Genomic DNA, 20,473 nt, shown 5'->3' with positions numbered 1-20,473 from the left:
CAGAAGGCAAACAAATGACTAGAACACAGTCTAAGGTTGTTTATTTTCCTCTCATAAAAATGATGAAAATGACTAATTTAACTAAAAGGTATCCTACAGGATTCTACAGGAAAAGAAAATCACCATTACATACTTACAGGGCTTTTAGAAAGAACTGCTACAATACTTTTTAATTTGCTTTTATGACAGCTGCTAATATAGTCCAAAGTTGCCTTAATCACATAAGATGGAAAATGAGGAGGATTAGGAGCAGGATCCAGTTCCCTAAATTAATAAAAAAAGAGATTTACATTTTTCTGCTCAAAAATCAAACCACTTCATTTAATACAGTAATTCGTAATGAATAAACACTTAAATTAACAGAAAATATTTTCTGCTTTCAGCAAGAAGCATCAAAAGCATCCAGAAAAGTGACATGCACCTTATTTTGTAGCTGCTTGTTGTTCCTCTATGGTAGCTTTCAAAACTTTCTTAACATTCTTTTACTTTTCTTTGAAAGATAATATTGTTAAAACCCCACACATTAGTTTCATCTATGGTACTTAGTACAAGAATCTAATTACAATTAATGAGTAAATCTTCTGCATTTTCTAATAGTGGGAACAATTTATTGAGGAAAAACATGGTAGTGAGTTTTTCTGGGACCTCAAAAAGAAAATAAATGCATCATGGTAGTAATGAAAGTGCATAATCTAAGTTTCATCACTCTTACCATTTTCTTCCTAAAAAGAAGAGCTTTGTTTACAAGCAGATACCACAGTTTGTTAATAAACCCACTGCAAAAAAATTCTTTAACGAATTCTTAAATTCTCAGCCATTTAACTTTTGGCAGATTTTCAGAGAAATGCTTTGGATTCCTTCAACTTGCTATTTTTACAATAAAGGTATCTTCTTCAAGAACTTTACAAAAGCAATGTTTTCCAAAAAGTTTGTATCTGAGCATAAAAATCTGGAAAATTATTGTGCAAAAGGGAATATTTTAGGACAACAAATAAGACTTAAAAGCTAATAAACATGAAGACATTTATAGCATTAGGCTATTTCTATTAATTAGGAATTTGTTTATTTGGCTTTGCTTAACCAAACTCCTTACAAAGACAAGAGCTGCCACTGCAAGAATCACTAAGAGAGAGTTCCCTTTACCTCTCCATGACTTCTAGCTATTAAAGACCATTAAAAGAATCACTTTAATTTAGAGACTAAAACCTGACCAATTTTACAGAGGGCAGTCCATCTAAATTTTAACTTATCTCAAGTGGCAGTGCCACAACAGTCCAGCTCATCAACACACAACAGCACTCCCTTGCCCACTGTTCCCTCCTTCCATTAGCTGCAGTATTACAGAGCTTCTCCTTCCTGATCCTGGGGAGTACAGTAATTTCACGACCATAAGGTGCACCGGACTATAAGGCGCCACCCCCCGGGAGGTGGCAAATTTTGCAACTTTGCAGATCAGATAAGGCGCACCGGACTATAAGGCGCACTTTTTTTTTTTTTTTTTTTTTTTTTTTAGCGAGGCTCCGCCCCCAGCTCCCCCCACGCGGTTGCTGGCCAAGGCCCCGCCCCAACCCGGCAGCCATTGGCCCCCGGGCCTGCCTGTATCCGCCACTCCGTGCGGTGTCCCCAGTGCCGGAAAATGCCCGCCGCTGCTCCGTGCGGCGTCCCCGGGGCTGGAAAATGCCCTCCACCGCTCCGTGCGGCGTCCCCAGGGCCCCGCTGCTCCAGGAGTTCCCTGGTGCTCCAGGTGCCCCCATGCCGGCGGGCTTGCCCTGCGCCGCCACTGCCCTGATTCCAGCGGCTTTCCCACCCTGCGCGGCGGCCGCGCTGATGCTAGTAGGCCCCCCCACGCGGAGCGCCTCTCCCCTCACATCCTGACGCTGCTACGGGACACCTCTCCCCTCACAGCCAGGCACAGCCCTGTGGGGCTGTTCCCTCCTCACAGCCCCGAGGCCCTTCCCTCCTCACAGCCCTGCACGGCCCCGTGGGGCCACTCCCCCTCACAGCCCGGCACGGCCCCGCGGGGCCACTCCCCCTCACAGCCCAGCCCTGCTGTGGAGCCACTCCCCTCGCGGCTTGCACTTCCGGTTCGGCAAATTTTGCCACTTTGTCCATCAGATAAGGCGCACCGGACTATAAGGCGCACTTCCGGTTTTGGGGGAAAATTTTAGTCAAAAGGGTGCGCCTTATAGTCGTGAAATTACTGTAACTACCTGAGAAGGTGTGACTATGATATATCATTACTAGGAACAATAAACGCTCTCAGCTTACCTCTTCTTATGCCTGAAGGGCACATTTCAATGCACGATGTTATACAAACACACTAAGCATTTAGGAAATCTGCAAGTACATACCTTATATATTTACTTAGATGAGACCCTTCCTCCACTGTGGTAGCAGCTGGTTCATGTAAGGTCATCAACAGCTCAACCACAATCTCTGGCAAGTTACTATGTGACAAATTATCAATTTGCTACAAGAAGAAAAACAGCATTTTAATTAGAAAATAGTATTTCAGCGAGAATTATTTCTTTGGCTTCTGAGAAAGCCTACTTCTTGTCTAGATTCTCTAGTTGCTCCATCATCCATGACATAAAATTCATTCATAAATTAAGCCTCGTTATGTTTCTCTATTCTATGGCAGTCACAGGTAGAACAATCTGCTTTCCTACAGTATATATAAAAAAAAAGTTCGCTTTTACTACTAGTTTTGAACATAGAGTCTGCCTCTGGAGAAGATGGTTCCTCATAAAGCATTAACAAAATAATTTAAGAGGAAAATGTGACAGATATATGACAGAGAAACTTGGGTTTGTACAATGAATGGCAAAAAAATGTATTGCATTATGAAAAAATTATGCTTGTCAACTCTCTGCCTGAAAGTTTGTATTGAACAGTTCCTTGAAATCCTTGGGGTAAAAACTTGGCTAGTTTGAATTTACTGAAATACTATTTTTGCACATATAAATTTGAACTATTTACATAATATACAAGTGTTTCTTTCTGGTCTGTTAAACACCATAGAACTCAATTCATACATTTTAAATGGATACCTGTTTTCCTAAGCAGTTTTCATCCTTAAGTATGTCATAGACTTTAGAAGCCATTTCTCTTTGCTCTGCTACTTCACTCTTTCCATGGCTTTGATAGGCAAAGTATGGGAGGATATTGACAAGTAACTTTGGAAAACAGTCTGCCAGAACTTCTCTCCAGTCTTTTTCAATCTTGTTGGCAAGTGATTTCACATCTTCAAACTGACTTCTAATCACCAGGTGTGGAACCAAAACTTTGTAACAAGACCTACATGTAGTAAATACATTTCCAAAATGTCCTTAAATTACTTTTATTTCAAAAATTTTGAGCATCATATAGTAAATACCATTCCCCTACTGCATAACTAAACTTAAAATCATTGTTTAGCCACTGCTACACAAAAAAAAAATCTTACCTGCATAAATATAATACATGTGATGCTTAGAATACATTTCAACAGTTCTCAATACATCACTTTATCACATCAAAATCCTGATGCATTACGACATTAAGCAATTTGAGACCCTGTGTCATAATTGTACATAAAACCTAAATAACACTTTCAACATATAGCAAACTTACCTGTAAAACTCCTCAAGGCTAGTATAGTTCAGAAGAACATATGGAAAAGCAGACAGGCTATATCCACTGTCATTTATTTTCAGCCACTCCATCACCAAATAGTCTAAATGTGATGTCATGAAGTCTTCTATACTTTTATAACCAAAAATGTCAGACACTTTTTTCAAAACCTGGAATGCATGAATTAAGATTGCAAAAACAGATAAAGAGTACATGGCAAACGGATAATATCACACCACCATGTGTACCCCCAGCCTTTTAATGAATATTTGTGTAACTCGGCTCCTGTTCAACATAAGGAATTTTATTATTTGTGCTGCCATATCTCAGAAGAGTGCAATCAAGAAATGACAACTAACCCATACAAGTTAAGAAAGGAGGGTCAGTACCCATTTTGCAGGGTACACACTGAGTGCAAAAACAGGAAGCAGTGAAGAGAAAGAAAGGACAAAAAAGAACAAGTGCACTTAAAAAATGATTGGCATGAAAGGCTGAAGTATTAACAGCAATCATTTCAGTACACTCTTGTGAACTTCAAAATAGAATTCCACAAGACACATACCATCTTCCAATACAGTGCATTTATTTTACATATTTTCCACACAAGAAAACTTGCTTTTACTGGGTAGAATGATTTTTTAAAATAAGATCTGCAATATTCAATGCATAAAAGTCTTTACAGATCTGTGCTTTGAACATGAAAGATTTACCATTAAAATTGCCTTTCATTATTTCATTCTTTCTATGTAAGTCACTAAATACAAAGATAAATTAATTCAGTTATGTAAGTATCTCATTAGTCATACTTTTACAATATTTAACGAATTTTGATACTGAGGAAAACATCTGGTAGTCTTCCAATCTTAACCTTAATTTATAACCTAAATATCAAATGAAATGTCAGACTTGCCTTTTTCACAAGGTGAGGCTCTAATCCATTCTCTTTCACAGACTGGCAAATAGCAAACAGAGCTTGCTTTTCACACACTGGGCTGCAGCACAGAACCATGGTTATAAGCATCAGCAAAACTGCTTTTCCATTACTCTGTTTGTCCAAAAGATCTTCAGGGCTTGCATCACCCCTGACCTTCAATAAGAAATGATGAAGACCTTGAGCAAATATTCTGTTATAGCAATTTCCTGGTTAATATATCAGCATAAATAATTTAAAATTAAGAACACTGACATAAATACTTCTGAACAAGTCAAGTCCCCTTTTTTAAAACTTTGAAGCATATAGGGAAGAATTGCCTCGCCATTTAAATGCAGTTCTCCCCCTACTAAGGCATTGTGCTGACAAGTGATGAGTTTAAATAAAAGTTACAAGAAACTGCAGTGAAAGGGGAGAAGTTAACAGACACCACCAAGCTGAGGGGACAGAACAAGGACTCAAAGTAACACAGAAACCAGATGATGACAAAGAGCCGGAGGTGACAGTACAGAGGGATGAAAAAGATGGCAGAGATGAGGCCTCAGCAGCAAGGCCAGGCTACAACACAGCAGACAAAGGGAAGAGAGATAACATGCAGGTAGGTAACAGCATGACAGAAAAAACAGAAAATGTAGATGAAGTAGATGACTTAACATGGTAGCAAGAAAGGAGGAAAAGTGAAAGACAGTAAAAGAAAAATTAAAGAAATTCCACAGTACTACACCACACTGTTTTATTTCCAGTCACTGCACAGAAGTATAACTTTTCCTTAATCTCAAATTTCTTCTGAATAGCTCAAATTCCTAAGCAAATCTCAATTTTGTGAAAACCACTGCTCTAATACCACTGGAAACATGATATTTCCGAAATTTACAAATCTGGTTTTATGCTGTGTAAACACATAATTCAATTTACATTGCTCCTTATTATTTTCTAGATTACCGAGGCTACATTTTCCTGATTCTTAAGTTACAGCACTGAACCTGCAACAACTAATAGTATGATACAGGAGAGCAGTCTGAAACACACAGTTTACAAATATACAAACTTCTAATGTGGGCAAAACTGTGAGCGACTTGGTATGAAAGGAATTTCCTGATTATCACTTTCTTTACCAGCTCAGATTACCAGAAGTCCAGAAGAATTAATGTTTTCAGAAAACTAAACATGATCATGTTCAAGGTAATTTTATTCAAAAGATCAAAACTAGAGAAAACTATTGACTAAATGTTGGTACCAGATTGCTCATTCCTTCCTGAACTCTGAGATAGGCATTCTCAAAAGCCTTTTGCTGGAGCTTCAGGGGAAGAGGTCTTGACATTCCAGAAGAATCTCTCTGTTTCACATCTTGAAACAAACTTTCAAAAAAATGAACAATAATTATTAGCATAACACTACAGAATTACTATATAAATTGTTGTCCATATCAATAAGATTCTGATTTTCTGAATATAATTATTTTTGTCTTAATTGCCTTATACATGGATTTTTCTTTACTTTCTTATAGAGCAGTTTCTCTGTATATATCAATCTCTCACTCACAGTATAACTGAAATGCAGACAAAGTTGGAACACTTCAACAAAATGTGGTAGGCTTTTATATTCCGTCAAGATTGAAGTTCCAGAAGTATCAAAAGCAGCAGCTATGCAGTAGCAGAAGTGACAGCCAGTTAAATGAAATTAAGCATTATTCTTACAAACAGAAAATATATCTACATTATCACCTGGTAATTGACTTTGCAGCAAGAATGCGAACTTTATGGTGACTGTCTGCAAGGAAATGTGGGAAAGCATCACTCACAGGTAGGTTTTTATTTTTCACATGAAGGATTGCCCACTTGCAATGAGGATCAACCTGATGGAAGTTAATAGTGTGATTTAAAATGTACGGAAGATATACTGCAATATGCAAAAGATCTTTAGACACTGTTTTTTAAGTACATCTTAAATAAAAATTTAGTATGCTAATGAATGTCAGAAAATCTGGGATTACCTCAAGCAGGGTTTTCATGCAATTTAAAAGGGCCACTCTTACTGATGCCGTGCATTTCCCTCCTTGAGATAAATGCCTAAAACAAGGAATACTCAATTAATGGAAAAAGTTGCCCACCATTTTGAGAAACAGTCTAGCAAGTTAGTTTCTGCTGCTCACAATTGACTGTTTCATGCTACATGGGCTTGTTTGGGAGGATTTGACATTTTTATTGGAAATTGCAAACAATATTCTTTTTGGGTTGCTGAAGTTACCACTTGTTCTAATTACTGATGCATTTCAGCATAGAATCAGTCTTTGTTTATATACAAGAATGTACTGTTTATTATACTAGTACTACTTTAAAGATTAATTTTTGCTATAAATATAGCATGACAGAAAATCTGAAAAGTTAAATGCATAGATTCTACAGTACACACAAGCAGCAACACACACAACAGCACTACAGTCTTCTTACTGACGGCAAAGATAAAAACTAAAAATCAAAAATTTTATGTCCAACAGACTCCTGCATTAAATGACATACCAAAAGGCTTCAACAACTGTCAAAAACTGTCCTTTGGCAGTCCTTGCCTCTTCAGCAGCATGCTCATCAAACTGGGCCAATCCTACTGCTACAGGGAGTAAATTATTTAGGATTACTTTACAAACTTCTTGATCTCGACGATACGAAGAACACACAGTACTGTACAGAAAAAAAGAAAAAAAGTCTTGAAAAAACCACCAAATCTCCTGAAACAGATGTAAAACATGCTGAATAGTTTCTTTCTTACGAAAGAGGCTTAAGAAGCATATCAACATCAACTGCAGGCAAGAGGTGTCCTTCAGCAGGGAGTTCCTTCAACAGGATCAAGTACTGTGGAATAAAAAACACAAATGGAAGAAAAAAACCCCAAATAAAACCAAAATGGGAAACAGCACTTAAGAAAACAAGTAGACAAAAAGAAAAAATAGGAAATTTTTTTTGTGAAGTCTTACACAAAACCATGCAGGAAGACATCTATCATCAGCTATTGTGTGTAGACTGGTCATCTTTTCACGCAAACACCATCACACAGTAATACATATCACCAAACTTTTAGTTCTGGCAGTAAAAAATATTTCCTTTGTAAACCAAGTCACAGATATTATTCTACTACAGAGAGTATTTCTAGTTCTTTAACAAATAATTAATTATAAAGACAAGATAAGTATTTTTCTCAACTCTTTATTTTCTGGCTTACAAATTTGAACTGCTGTTTTCCTGACTACAACACACTTCAAAAAAACCAAATGTAGCCATTTTAAGACTTCCCAGGGGACTGATGACAGGAGAAAGACAAGAAGACTATGCAAATTTGATAACAGTACATTTACAGAAGGGGGTCTGCTGTAAAAACCCCTCATACTCACCATGTGCAGATGCAGTGGCTTAGTACTGTCAAAGACACTGCATTCAGTCAGCATTAGCAGCCTCCTCCGAATATCAGAGGCTCGGAAGCTCAGTGTCTGAACTTGGACTGTAGTTACACTAATACATAAGAACCTCACAATTTCAAGGAGAAGTAAATCCTGCTTCGTCAACTGTTCTTCAGCTAGTGGGCTCAAAGCACCTGGAAATAAGATTTTCATGTAAGAAATGCTTCTCCAAAGACAAGAGAAGAGGTTCTAACATTTTAGGCCTTTACAAAACTAATGTAAGTTCTCAAAAAGGATAGAGTACAAGCAGCTTTCATGTTCATTTGTCATTGAGCAGTTAGGGCATTTTAAGAATTTAAAACAAAAGGTAACATCAATACTTGTAATTCCTAACAGGAATGAACAGATAGATTCATGCTCCTGTCCCTCTGAAAGTCCAGACATATTGTCAAGAATTATTAATCAAGAGAAGGAGAAGAGTTAAATAGGACTATTTTAAAGAAAATTAAGCACAATCTAATTAGAGACAAGTACTCTACAGACATATTTTCTAGTCCTTTCTTTGCCAAAACTTCTGACTTTGAAAAAGTTAGTGTCTCTTCTTGCATTATTTGATTTATAAAATTAAAAATGAACTACTCCTTTCTAAATTAGCTTGAACATTTTATTAACATTTTTAAAACACTGATGAAAATTATTAGAAAGTATGTGGTTCAACCATTATCTGCTTCAACTACTAATAAAGCAGCACAATTTTGTATTTTGGTATCTTTCAAGCAAAGAGATATTTACAAAAACAAGCTTTTGAGGTAGTTTTGGAGGTAGAGAAGACTGACCTGTAACAGTTTGCAGGTCACCAGTTTCATTTGCATCACTGATGTCAGTCACTGAATGATCATCAAACAAATCATCAGATGCCAGGTTATCTACTTCCATTATACTCTCCTCAGGATCATTCCTGAGATCCACTTTTCCCAGTACACTTGGCTTTCCAGTAACTGTCAACTGACAAAAACACCATATCCTTTTAAAGTTTGCATTTAGGGACAGAAGAAACATCACAGACATCGCACAAGGAGAGACACAGCAGTTTTCCAGGGAACTAGAACGGGTGAAGACAGTAAGAGTGACACAGAATTGATGAATTTCATCCTTTGTGATAAACCTGTTTTCTATATGTGATCTGAACTATTCTCTTCAGGATAGAAGCTTTCTCAGACAGACGCTGATTTCTGCGTTTTAGATTCTCCCAAGGACAGCGTTAGTTTCTAAAAACAGTTCTCTCTGTAAGACTCACCAACTTCTCACCATACTTCATAACTACAGAGAAATGAAAAGGAGGCATGTGACTTTCTGAGGGCAAACTAATCACTGCTTTCCCTACCAGATGGCAAGTTAACACATGAAAAAAACCCCAGCTCTCCCTTATCTGAAAAGCAGGAATTTGTCTGCCTAGACCTGACTACAGCACCATGTGCCAAAGACAAGTTTTAAGAATTGTGCTAAACACAGTGATGTGCCACACTTACACTTTTCCCAGTGAGAAAGGAGTAATTTACAGCTGAATTTAATTCCCACATAATAAACACAAAAAACCATGCTCCTTTACAAGTGCATTCATGCTAACTGTCATGTGATATAGAATTATTTTGCATATACTTCTACTGTAAGAAAGTGAAAGAAAACATGAAAACCAGCTTAAATTTGTTTTTTGATGTGAGCTGGCATGCTAACCTTGATCAAATGTTATCCATCTGCTCTTCTTTTAACCTGTGTTCAAATGCCAAGCAGAAATATATCTGAATAGGAATTCTCTACAATACTCAATGTATTCCAATTTATATCTTTCAGTAATATGTGTCTCATTTGGTTTGCTTCCAGATCATAGTGCTGTAAAAACAACCCTCTCACAGAAGAGCACTGCATTCAGAAACAGGAAGAATGTACTTACCAGATTCTTGCAAATATCTATCAGATCATTCATAAATTTTGATGTTAACAAACGCAGGAATATATTAGACAGCATCTTATTAGCACTGTTCTGTAAGGAAGCAAGATGTACAGATAGGTAAATTAATTTTTTTCAGGAATTAAAGGTAGGATACTCAATTTGCTGATCTCATTAATGAAGAAATAAATTTAATGTCCTTTATAAACTTTACCTTGGTACAATTGCACAAACATTTCGTACACTGCATTATCAAAGTCCTCAGTGTGTGGATGTGTGTTTCTTCATTTAGTTTGTTTTTAGACTGGGAAATGCTTTCGCCGGCATAATGAATGAGAGACTAGTAAAAATAAAACATGGTTAAAAAACCTCAGTGAAATGCCCTTATACATTGGCACCTACCCAGTACCCACACAAATGGTTCTTATTCATACAGTTTTGATATCCGTACTGTGCATCAGTGAATCCACATTTTTTTCTGTGATTTTTGTTGTGCTCATTTTGCTCAAGAAGTGACAAAACCATGGCTTAGATGTGCTTGAAACACTAGTATTTTCATCACAAAAGAAAAATACAGAATGTCTCCATAAAGTGCAAGTTTTGGGTTTCTGTATTTAAGCAAGGAACAACCTCAGATAGTACTAACAATAAAAATAACAGCAATAGTTGTCTTCATACTGGTTTGAACCATCAAATTATCTTAAATTCCTGAATAAAAGACCTATAAATGAAAGGACTTGTTATCCTCTAATTAGTCCTTTGTCTATATGTCCATTACTTCCATTTTTTTGAAAGGTGTGACTCAGAAATGAATCAGTATTTTGAATAATCTCCAGTGCAAAACTCATGCATTAGTGTACTGACAGAATTTCAGTGACTCCTCTCTTTCAACAGCAGTAACACATTTAAACCTCTCTAAGCTGCCTTTTTCTGAGGAGATACCTGTGCTCTGAAAATGTGTCAATACGAACAAAATTTTATGAATTAACTTAAATTCAAGGCTTTATTTAATTTTTAATAGGTGCCGAATGCATTATTGCTTACCTTAGCATTCTGGAACAATGCTGACTCACAGGCATCCTCCTCTTTAAAAATACCAGTGTAGCAGTAGCAACCCAGAACACCAACCAAGAGACTGACACATCGGACAAGGTGCTCAGCAGTTACAACCTTAGACTAAATCAAATAGACAGTATAAATACCAGCAGTTGAGCATCACAAAATACAGAATCCATAGACTTTGCCTTGAAAAAAGATTGTTTGGGAGCACAAATGTAAGGATGTAACAGCAACTTCTAACTTACCGTAGGACCGCAAGTGCTTAAAAGCTTTTCTGACATTGCTAAAAGGCAGTTCTCCAGTGTTTCCCTAAGATTTTGGTTGATAGCAAGTCTTGAACCAGTCACATTTTTATCTGCAGCCTTTGCTGCAAAGTTAGTGAAAATATCCATTTCATCAAATGTAGTCTGCAGGTACAGCTCCTCAACATCAGAAAAATTGTTTCCTTCTTCCACTTGCACATGTTGCTCACTTGAAGAAGAGACACAATTTTTACTGTAGCAGCGAGTATATAATTTACAATTCTTAAATACTATCATTTAAATACAGGAAATATACAAAAGCAAAATAAAATATTTTATCTTTTTGTGCTTCCAAACCCTGATTGACCTTTCTGACATGACTTTACTGTGGAATGGACAACATCATTTTAGCTCTCACTGATCTGTAAGGAAACTTGGAGCCTGCACACAGATCATACCTTCTTCTGCAGTTATGGAGCAGCATCAGCTTTGTGTTAGGGTCCCTGACCTCTGTGTGCTTGACACAGTTGAAGCAGAAATCCACAAAGCTCCCAAAACTAGTATTTTTAACTTCTAGTAGCTAAGTCTTATCTTGCATCAGCTAGACACATTTCAGTTTTATTAAAAGGAAACTGGATATAGTCCAAAGCATTGGTGAAAGATGCAGCAGCATTCCTAGCTTAAGTACCTATAACAATTAATTTTAAAACATACCATTTAGCATCATTTTGGAAAAAGACCATGGAGGCTCTGCAGTTCTTCATTGTAAGGCTCACAAGAATGTTTTGTAATACAAGATGAGGAAAATCACTGTAAAAAGAAAGTATTTTCATATTTTCTTGCAGTCAGACAAGCTCTTGGGATTCCTGCAGCACACTCAAACATTAACCACATTAACAGTGTATCTTCAAAGAAATTTAAGTTGTCGCTGAAGATTTTTAATGCATAGGTCACATATCTGCTATGATACGGACAGACAACCAAACTACATGCCCAGAATGACATTCTACAGGAAGCTACAGACTCTGCTTAAGTTTCAATATAACAGAATTCTGCACTAATATAATACATTTCTCCCTGCAGAATGTTTTGTGTTACAGGGTAAGCTTACATGTAAAATAATACCACAAAAACTTTACCTGCAGAGCACAGGAGGCAACTCTGCACATTCTTCCATTTCTTCCTCCAAATAGCTGGACAGGAGCCATTTCATTATTGCCTCCCTTAACACAGAACCCAGATTTCTTTCAGAACTATTCTGTTCCATTCCTATGTCCAAATTTTCTGGCACTGAATAGGTAGACATCACTAACGATAAACAACATACAGCAGAACTGCAACAAAAATGGAACAAGGTTTGTGAGAAACCAGTATTTGTTGATCAGCACTCTAAAGCAAAGTCAGTATTTCTGCATGCACGGGAAGCATCAAGTACATAAGCAAGTTAACAAACGTGCATACTGGTCAACTCCATGAAAATCTTTGCATTTTCCTTCTTCTTGGCTATTACAGACATTTCCCACCTCTCTTAAAGGCTAAGTCAGAGTATTTATTTCAGAAGAAAAATTCAGAAGAAAACATACTTCTTAACTTCAAAAATATCAACATCTGTCAGTCAGATCTTTAAATTTTTTGGTCCATTTGAAATTTTAGTATGTTCTAAATATGAAGATGCTTGCCTCTTCTGCCTCTGCTTTCAGTCTTATTATGTATTTATGATAATTTCAAATGCTTTGAACACTAATGTGTGCAGTTCTTAAATAGAAATACAGTCACAACAACAATAATATTGAGTAACACAGTGGTTTTGGTTGCACAGTAAAGAGGAGTGTGAATCAGACACAAGACATTATCCTTGGTTCCATTTTACCTTGAAGGTTTGCACGCAGGTCCCGAAAATATCTTCCAGAGTTCTTTATCTGTTACAACAAGGTTCCCTTGAATCATAGCTCCAAGCAACCCAAAGCTCTCCACTTCAATTTGCTGAAGGCTTACACTGCGAATGGTAAGAGTCCAGATCTTTGCCCAGGTTCTCTGGAGCTCCAACTTGTGGGTGTTTTTCAAATCAGTTTTCTGGCTTTGACACAAAGCTACCTCTGTGAGACACTTCAGCACGTATGGGGTTCTTTCTCCTCGGCGCTGCTGAGGCAGTAACTGGTGAAGGACATTGAGTAAGGCAGGCAGCTCACTGTTAGGAAGACTCATGGGATACTTGGATATTAGCTGACTTGTAATCTGTAACCTTGAAAAACACAAAGTGAAGCAATTAATACCAAACATACAGAAATTTGCATTTTCAGAAGTAAGTGAACAAACAAACAAAGCCTTCTTTCATTGCCATTTCTCATTTATACTTTCCAGTATAGTTGGAAATCAGCTGAGCTGATTTGTTTACTATCAAAAGTTATAGATTCAGTATTTCTACCATTTTCACCTATAAAGACTGCTCATCTACCCTAACTATCACGAAAAGTATCTTACAGTTCAGAGGTCCCTCATGGCAAACAAAATACCCCTCAATCAAGGTCCAAGATAAGAAGTCAGGCCTTGGAACAGTATTCAGGACAGGTATTATAGAAAACTGTGTGAACTAGCTCAAAATGGCCAAACTCTTAATACTTACTGTAATATGACAGCCAGCTTAAAGTGACTTTCCAAATGCTCTGACAATCTGACTGCTTAAATATGTATAATTACAGTATGTCCAGACACCCATCTTAAATGCATAACATATTCAGGAGAATGTTAAAAGTAAAAAGATGTCTAGAGTGATACTTGTTTCATGCAAAGAAGTTATTACCAAGGTATGACATCAAAATCCTTCTGGGATCTTTGCAGGTTGTCTCGAATGACCCCCCAGCTCAGCTCAATCCTCCTGCGCTTGTTTGGCGCCGTGTCCTCACCAGACTCTCTTTCTGAAACAGCATACGACTGGGTAATTTCAAGGACTTTGGTACCCTCTGTAAAAACCTTTAACAAAGAGAAATTAAAAAGTATGTGCATTTTTAAAAAAGCAGCAGTATTCACAAAAAGACTGAAATGCTTAAAGCCTAACAAGAAACACTAGTGAAATACAGTGTAATACATTTCTAAACTGTACAGAATTAACAAAACACAACAGAACACAGACAAAAGTATGAATACTTCAGCAAAGCATACAGCTCAGTAATTATACAGTCAATCTTATATTCAAATAAAAATGTTACCTGATGACAAATGTCAGCCATTAACTCAATTAAATTTTCCTTTACAGCAATATTACGTGAGCCTGAAGAATACTTCCCTCTGCTACTGATGAGATTTATTTCATTCACCAGCAGATCATATAGGTTATGTAAGATGCTTTGCCACTTTGTTAAGTCATATGCACCTGCACATGCAAAAACAATTAAAAGATAGCATGTATCATCCACTTGATACAATATGTAAACCTACCCAGAAAATGCAAAATACAGCCAAAATCTGAGTAAGGCACACAAAGTTCACCATGTGCAGGCCTGAAAAGCAAATTCTATAATGGAAAATGAAGAAAGTAAAAAGGGGAAAAGTTAAGAGAGAACTTAATCAGCATATAGAAGGATTTAGGGTAGGAATTAAGTTTCTAATACACAATTATTCATCTAACTGGAAACAATGCATTTAAAGGTAATGAAGAGATTTGCACAAAGTATAAAGAAAAATTATGCCAGAACTAAAACAGGCCATGACAAACAAACATAATTACTGAGTTATATTATCTGAGTAGTTTTATAATGTAAGTCAGGCTTAACTGGCAATAGTGATTTCTGGTTTTAAATAGACCTGGTAAAACACCAAGACATGTGGCAAACTAAACCCAATCTAAATTATTATTTCCCTTCCCCAAAGACTTTGTATTTTCATTTAGCAATTAAAACTGCCTTTTGAAAAGATGTCCCAACCTTTAAAGGACTTCAACACAATTTATATGCTCATAGTAGATACAATTTGAAAACTCCTTTACACTTTCACTCAATATTAACCCACAGCATAAAACTACTGACGAATAATCACTATCATTAATGTTTCCAAGACTCAGTATCAAAATTCGGAGCTGATAACTCAATAACTTAAACAATCACATGCAGCAATGAAAAAAAAAAAAGAAGTTTTTTATTGTACCTCTTCCCTGAGTTTTTGCACCCTTTGGATGATGAATATGAACTTGGAGACGAAATAACTCAATTATTGATGCTTTCAGGGAATGCTTTGGTCTATACTGAGTCCAAATGTAAAGCACCGTAGGCAGAATTTCTTCCCCTACTTTGCAAATCCGTATGCGACAGTCGTCAGCAAACTTGTTGCAGAAGATATTCATTGCTCCAACAATATCATCCAGGCCTGCAGTATTCTTCTCCTGCCTGCAACACAAACCTAATACTCAAACTTCCAAAATAAATTATTTATTTTCATAAACATCGTTTAAATGTAAACACTAGCAAGTAACAACATTCAGAACAGTATCTGCCTAACAAATGCAGAAGCTACTAGTATTTAGAGAAGTTCCTTAATTGACATTCAAAGACAGAAGGAAACATATCTGAAGAATTATTACCTGTTATTACCCAAGTCTAATCCCAAATACTTACAATTAATTATTTTCTAGCATTCAAAAGCAGCACTTGCAACATACCTTGCAGACTGCATTGCTTTTGAAAAGAAGACAAGCATGTCAGAACACAACCCATCAGTTTGGAAGCAGTATCCTCTTGTAAGCGTGTGAATTATCCTAGCCACTAAGACTCTATTAATGTTCCCAGAAGGTTTGAGGTATAAATGGCAATATAGGGTCAGCAACTCTGCAAATGTATTAAAAAGAAAATACAGGTAAGTATAAACATATATAATACAGAGGATTACCTTAAAAAATCTTGACACAAAATATTGCATTAAAGATACAGAGACCACCACTCTATGGTCAACAGCTGGAATCCAGTTCTTCCTTTCAACAAGTCTCTAATTTTATAAATAAAAAAACTGACTTCTCTATTGTACCCCAAGAGTTATAAGCAAGCATTAAGGCGGAATCACTAGAAAAGGTTACAGTAACCTTTACATAAATAATATACCTCTCCTTTAATAAAGGCAACTTGTTTCACTTCATGGATTAAAGTCTGGCTTCCTCTAGATTTATTTGTTTACGACCTCACACAACAGGGCATCAAACAAACTAGAATGCATCTAAAACATGCTTCTATAAAAGGAAAAGACATTTCTAAGAAGGTTGAAAAATGTTACCTGACCATTGCTGCTGGGGTATCTCACACCAGTATTTCCTTACTGAGAGGATATCCTTTAGGAGTATACTACTACAGTCAGAACCATAAGCAGCACAACTTGTTGGATCTCTTATAACTTCCATGACATAAATCAGAAGTTCCTGACATTTCAGCTTGGGTCCTCCTACATGAAGAAACAACATGAGACTATTTAATTAACTCAAATTCTACCAAATATATCTATAATGAATTGTTTGTAAATGTTACTTAATTAAAAAACAAAACAACAAAACCCCAAACCTACAGTTCTGAAACAGTTCTATTAGGAAATATTTTCTGTTTCTAAAATATTAATTACCAATGGGAGGATATATCAGTTATAGACACATTGAGTAATTAGAAAAATGCACTGTGAACATCAAAAAGGGCAGAAAAGGAGCACAAATGACTGATTCACATTAAGATATTTAAATAGCAAATATCTGGAAGCAAATAAGATGAACCCTACAGTGGTAACAACTTCTAAGCAAAAATTCAAAGTTGACAGCAAAGTATCACACCAAACCAGTATCTATATGATAATGTGTATTACTGACGTTTATTAGCACATCTGATGAAATATTTAACCAAGCTTCCAAATTCTTGTATCTTTTTCTGTCTGGTAGTTTGGGTTGAAGCTGATGCATTTGGTTTTGTCTGTTGCAGGTTTTTAAGCTCTTTCTGGAAATATTTCTGCAAGACACTTCAAAAATAAAAGAGATTAACCAGGGATCTGCTCATTTATAATTGAAGTAAAAAAGGAAAATTATGTTTTAGCTAAAATGTCAGTTCCTGTTCTTCTCACAATTCTAATTATTAAAGACTAAAACCAATATACTACAAATATAAAACAAATATACTACAGTCCAAGCATGATGAAAACCATCTATAAAAGGACATGCAAGTTTTAAAGATAACCCAGAAGCAACTTGGAGTAGGAACCAAATTTTCCTTTAAACTTTGAAAAATGCTAAACATACAACTTATAATTAGGACAAAAAGGATTGCTAAATCTTTTATTTATGCTGCAACATTATAAAACAAAAGAATAAGAAGTACTTATAATTTCTTCTGTTGGGAAAGCCTTCAAGTCCCATTTCGTTATGATTCAAAGTTAATATACTGATTATATTTTAGATCTATTTATAAATAAAACTTTTCACTGTATTTGTCACTTTAATTGCTATAGATTTTCTGGTCTATTATTTGAATTCAGTTTAGAGGCTCTATTTTTGTATTCCTCCTGTGTATTTCTAATATGCAAAGCAACTGTCTCTAAAGCAACATATAAAATTTATCAAGTCCTTCTTATGAAACTTTTGGCACACCTGTGAAACAAAAACTATTCCAATGTTGTCCAATTAAAAAACATAGTGAAAAGCTGACAGGACACCATTCAATGAAAAGCAATAATTCACATGGACTTTTACCATGAAATTTAACAGTTTGAAGCTGCTATAAGAACTTATCACATTCAGGCTCAGTCCAATCTCACAGTACACCTAAAGCAGATTGTACCAAAGATTGGCCTCTAAAAACATGCCACAGTCCTTCTACTGTGTCTTGAGGAATTCAGCAACACAAGAAACTTTAACAAAGGTACCTATAATCCACATAAGAGCTATACATCGAAAATCAGAGGCAAAGAATAATTTTCCATAAAAGAAAGTAACTACTATTTTTGAAAGGAAAAGCATCTACCCAATTAATGATGAGTTTCCTACCAGTTTTCTGTAAGTGGTAAGTGTGGCGCTTTTGGCCATTTTAAACTTACTTCCTTTGGAGAAGGAAATTACCTTTAAGGTAAGTAATTATTCGTTTATATGCTGAAAAGAAATCTAAATCAACGTACAGAAAGATATGCATTAAAATAGGCCTAACAAACAAAAGAATTATGTCCCCTTTAAGAAAATTGTGACCATTCACAAACAAAACCAAGAAACTACCTAAATACAGCATCCCAGTTGAGTTGCTTTCCTTGTTTAGAATCAGAATTCCGGTCCAGCTGGAGAACTATTTCAGAATCACGGAGAAGTCGCTTGAAATTTTCAATTTCCTTCTGAAAACACATTACAAGAAGAATAATCTTTTACAATTCCCTTCATTGCTATTTGAGGTACACTGCCCAAAAGAAAACTTCTTACCCTTCGCTCCACAGCTTTCTCATTTTCAAGGCGACGACAACAATCGAGGAGATCATGCAATGCAAAATTCATGGTCCAGTTTAAAGAAGGGTAATTTATATCTGCACACAGAAGAAATGGATAAAACAGTAATTATTGAACACATAGCCAAGCAAAACAAATGAGATTGCAGCATGCTGAAAGTCCAGTATCAAACAGAACCATGACGTTCAACATTTCACTGAAAAGCTCATTTGTGGCTGGGTCAGTCTTATTGGTTGCAAAACTGAAGCAATTTTATGTCAAGAATATGATCTGCTCCCACAGACAACAGTCACAGAACAACTGCAGAAAACCCCTTCACATAATTAACTGCCTCCCTTTCTATGGGTGCTAACTGAGTAGAGTTGGGCAGACAATTGGGAGTGCAATTATAGTAAGAATGACAGAGCTAAATACATTCTGGCAAGCAGTACTAACTTTCAGTAGCTCTCTTAACCTGATGCTGCCAGAAGGTAGCACTTGGAAAATGGTCTCTCACACTGCACACTTTCATAGGTGTGCACTATCTATTGACAAATCCCCAAGGACTCAACATGTCAAAGGATGATTAAATATCAGCCATATGAAAAAAACAACTTCTTCTCCAACAGAGGTTGGAATTAGCTAGACTTTACATTACATAAAATTGTGATGCTGCAGATCAAAACCATGTTGTTCTATTTAACTTCCTCGCTTCTACTTTTAAAGCAGACCCAAGAAGAAACCTGTTAGGAAAGGACAGATCACATAAGGTGGAAGTAACTCCAAACATATGGTGTTGCTGTAATAAGCAAGGTGTTACAGGCATTCATGATGCACAGCACTGCGTCTTGAGTGTTTACATGAGAATATAAAAATAGCCATTTAAATAAATAAAACTATTTCCTTTGGCTTCAATCAAGATCAGGCTGGGACTAAGTATGATCAGAGATTTGGAGACTGGTGGATGTGTACGAAAAAGAAAACATTTCAAGTGTGAAGGCTGCCTATACTTTACAACTGCACTTATTTAAATTAAGTGTTCCTTTACTAACTTCAAGAACCATGGAATATCCTGAGTTGAAAGGGACACACAAGGATCCCCTAAGTGTAAATCCTGGCCCTGTGCAGGACACAAGAATTACACCATGTGGCTGAAAGTGTTGTCGGAACAGCTCTCGCACTCTGGCAGGCTGGTGCTGTGAGCTCTTCCCTGGGGAGCCTGTGCCGCTCAACCACTCTGTCCCTCTGCTGGCTGGGCACTGGAACAAAAAAATCCCAACCCAGCAGACTTGCTGCTTGTGCTGGAAACGAAACGGAAAGAAACTTTTCAAACACCAGTGGTTTCTGAAGTGCTTGATCCAAAACTGTAGCAACAGGGGTCGTCTGCTGTAGGGCCTGAGCACTCAAGAAAGCAATCCTCTCGTTTGTACTTATTGGTATTTCAACAGCCGCAACAGCGGCAGTGAAAAATTCCCAACAATGAATCCACATACTTCTCTAACTGATTACACATTTTTTCCAAGTACCACATGACAGCACTTTCACCCGCTACACTAATGACTCAGGGGAAGGCAGGCGCACCGAACACCACGAATAGCCCAGAGCAGCTGGCTGAGGTGCTGCGAGGTGCCCGGCACAGGCGGACACAGCGCCGAGCAGCAGCTCCGGCCCCCGGCAACCCCGGGCCGCCACCGCTCCCCGCAGCCCGCGAGCCGCCCCTCAGCACCCGCGGCCGCACCCGGGCCCGGCCCGGCCCCTCACCTCGGCCGGGCGCACGCAGCCCCGCTCCCCTCCGCCGCCGGGAGCGGGGCTCACGCGTGGAAGCAGCGGGGCGGGCGGACCTGGAAGCGGATGAGCGGCCGCAGCG

At 37.2% G+C, this 20,473-nt stretch overlaps 1 protein-coding gene across 2 annotated transcripts in view; it reads right to left on the bottom strand.

Annotated features, from left to right (window-relative positions):
* ATM (ATM serine/threonine kinase) overlaps nt 1–20,446 on the bottom strand; it is a 59,841-nt gene extending 39,395 nt beyond the window's left edge. The window contains exons 1-28 of one of the 2 annotated variants that reach the window (XM_033051876.1): nt 20,368–20,446; nt 18,604–18,704; nt 18,406–18,518; nt 17,017–17,162; nt 16,440–16,604; nt 15,835–16,000; nt 15,324–15,562; nt 14,390–14,553; nt 13,984–14,153; nt 13,054–13,425; nt 12,323–12,517; nt 11,898–11,993; nt 11,187–11,412; nt 10,927–11,058; nt 10,097–10,222; nt 9,886–9,975; nt 8,771–8,939; nt 7,929–8,128; nt 7,310–7,392; nt 7,063–7,221; nt 6,537–6,612; nt 6,268–6,398; nt 5,781–5,901; nt 4,523–4,699; nt 3,613–3,782; nt 3,051–3,297; nt 2,352–2,470; nt 138–264 (exon numbers count right to left, since the gene is read on the bottom strand). In XM_033051876.1, coding sequence (XP_032907767.1) covers nt 138–264; nt 2,352–2,470; nt 3,051–3,297; nt 3,613–3,782; nt 4,523–4,699; nt 5,781–5,901; nt 6,268–6,398; nt 6,537–6,612; nt 7,063–7,221; nt 7,310–7,392; nt 7,929–8,128; nt 8,771–8,939; nt 9,886–9,975; nt 10,097–10,222; nt 10,927–11,058; nt 11,187–11,412; nt 11,898–11,993; nt 12,323–12,517; nt 13,054–13,425; nt 13,984–14,153; nt 14,390–14,553; nt 15,324–15,562; nt 15,835–16,000; nt 16,440–16,604; nt 17,017–17,162; nt 18,406–18,518; nt 18,604–18,675 — 4,251 coding nt within the window. In that variant the 5' untranslated portion in view covers nt 18,676–18,704; nt 20,368–20,446. The remainder of the gene's footprint in view (nt 1–137; nt 265–2,351; nt 2,471–3,050; nt 3,298–3,612; nt 3,783–4,522; nt 4,700–5,780; nt 5,902–6,267; nt 6,399–6,536; nt 6,613–7,062; nt 7,222–7,309; nt 7,393–7,928; nt 8,129–8,770; nt 8,940–9,885; nt 9,976–10,096; nt 10,223–10,926; nt 11,059–11,186; nt 11,413–11,897; nt 11,994–12,322; nt 12,518–13,053; nt 13,426–13,983; nt 14,154–14,389; nt 14,554–15,323; nt 15,563–15,834; nt 16,001–16,439; nt 16,605–17,016; nt 17,163–18,405; nt 18,519–18,603; nt 18,705–20,367) is intronic. The other variant, XM_033051877.1, reaches the window with a different exon arrangement.
* Between the last annotated feature and the right edge of the window lie 27 nt (nt 20,447–20,473).

The sequence above is a fragment of the Catharus ustulatus genome, chromosome 2 (genome assembly GCF_009819885.2).
Source record: "Catharus ustulatus isolate bCatUst1 chromosome 2, bCatUst1.pri.v2, whole genome shotgun sequence".
Lineage (NCBI taxonomy): Eukaryota > Metazoa > Chordata > Aves > Passeriformes > Turdidae > Catharus > Catharus ustulatus.
This window is presented reverse-complemented; position numbering and strand designations above follow the sequence as displayed.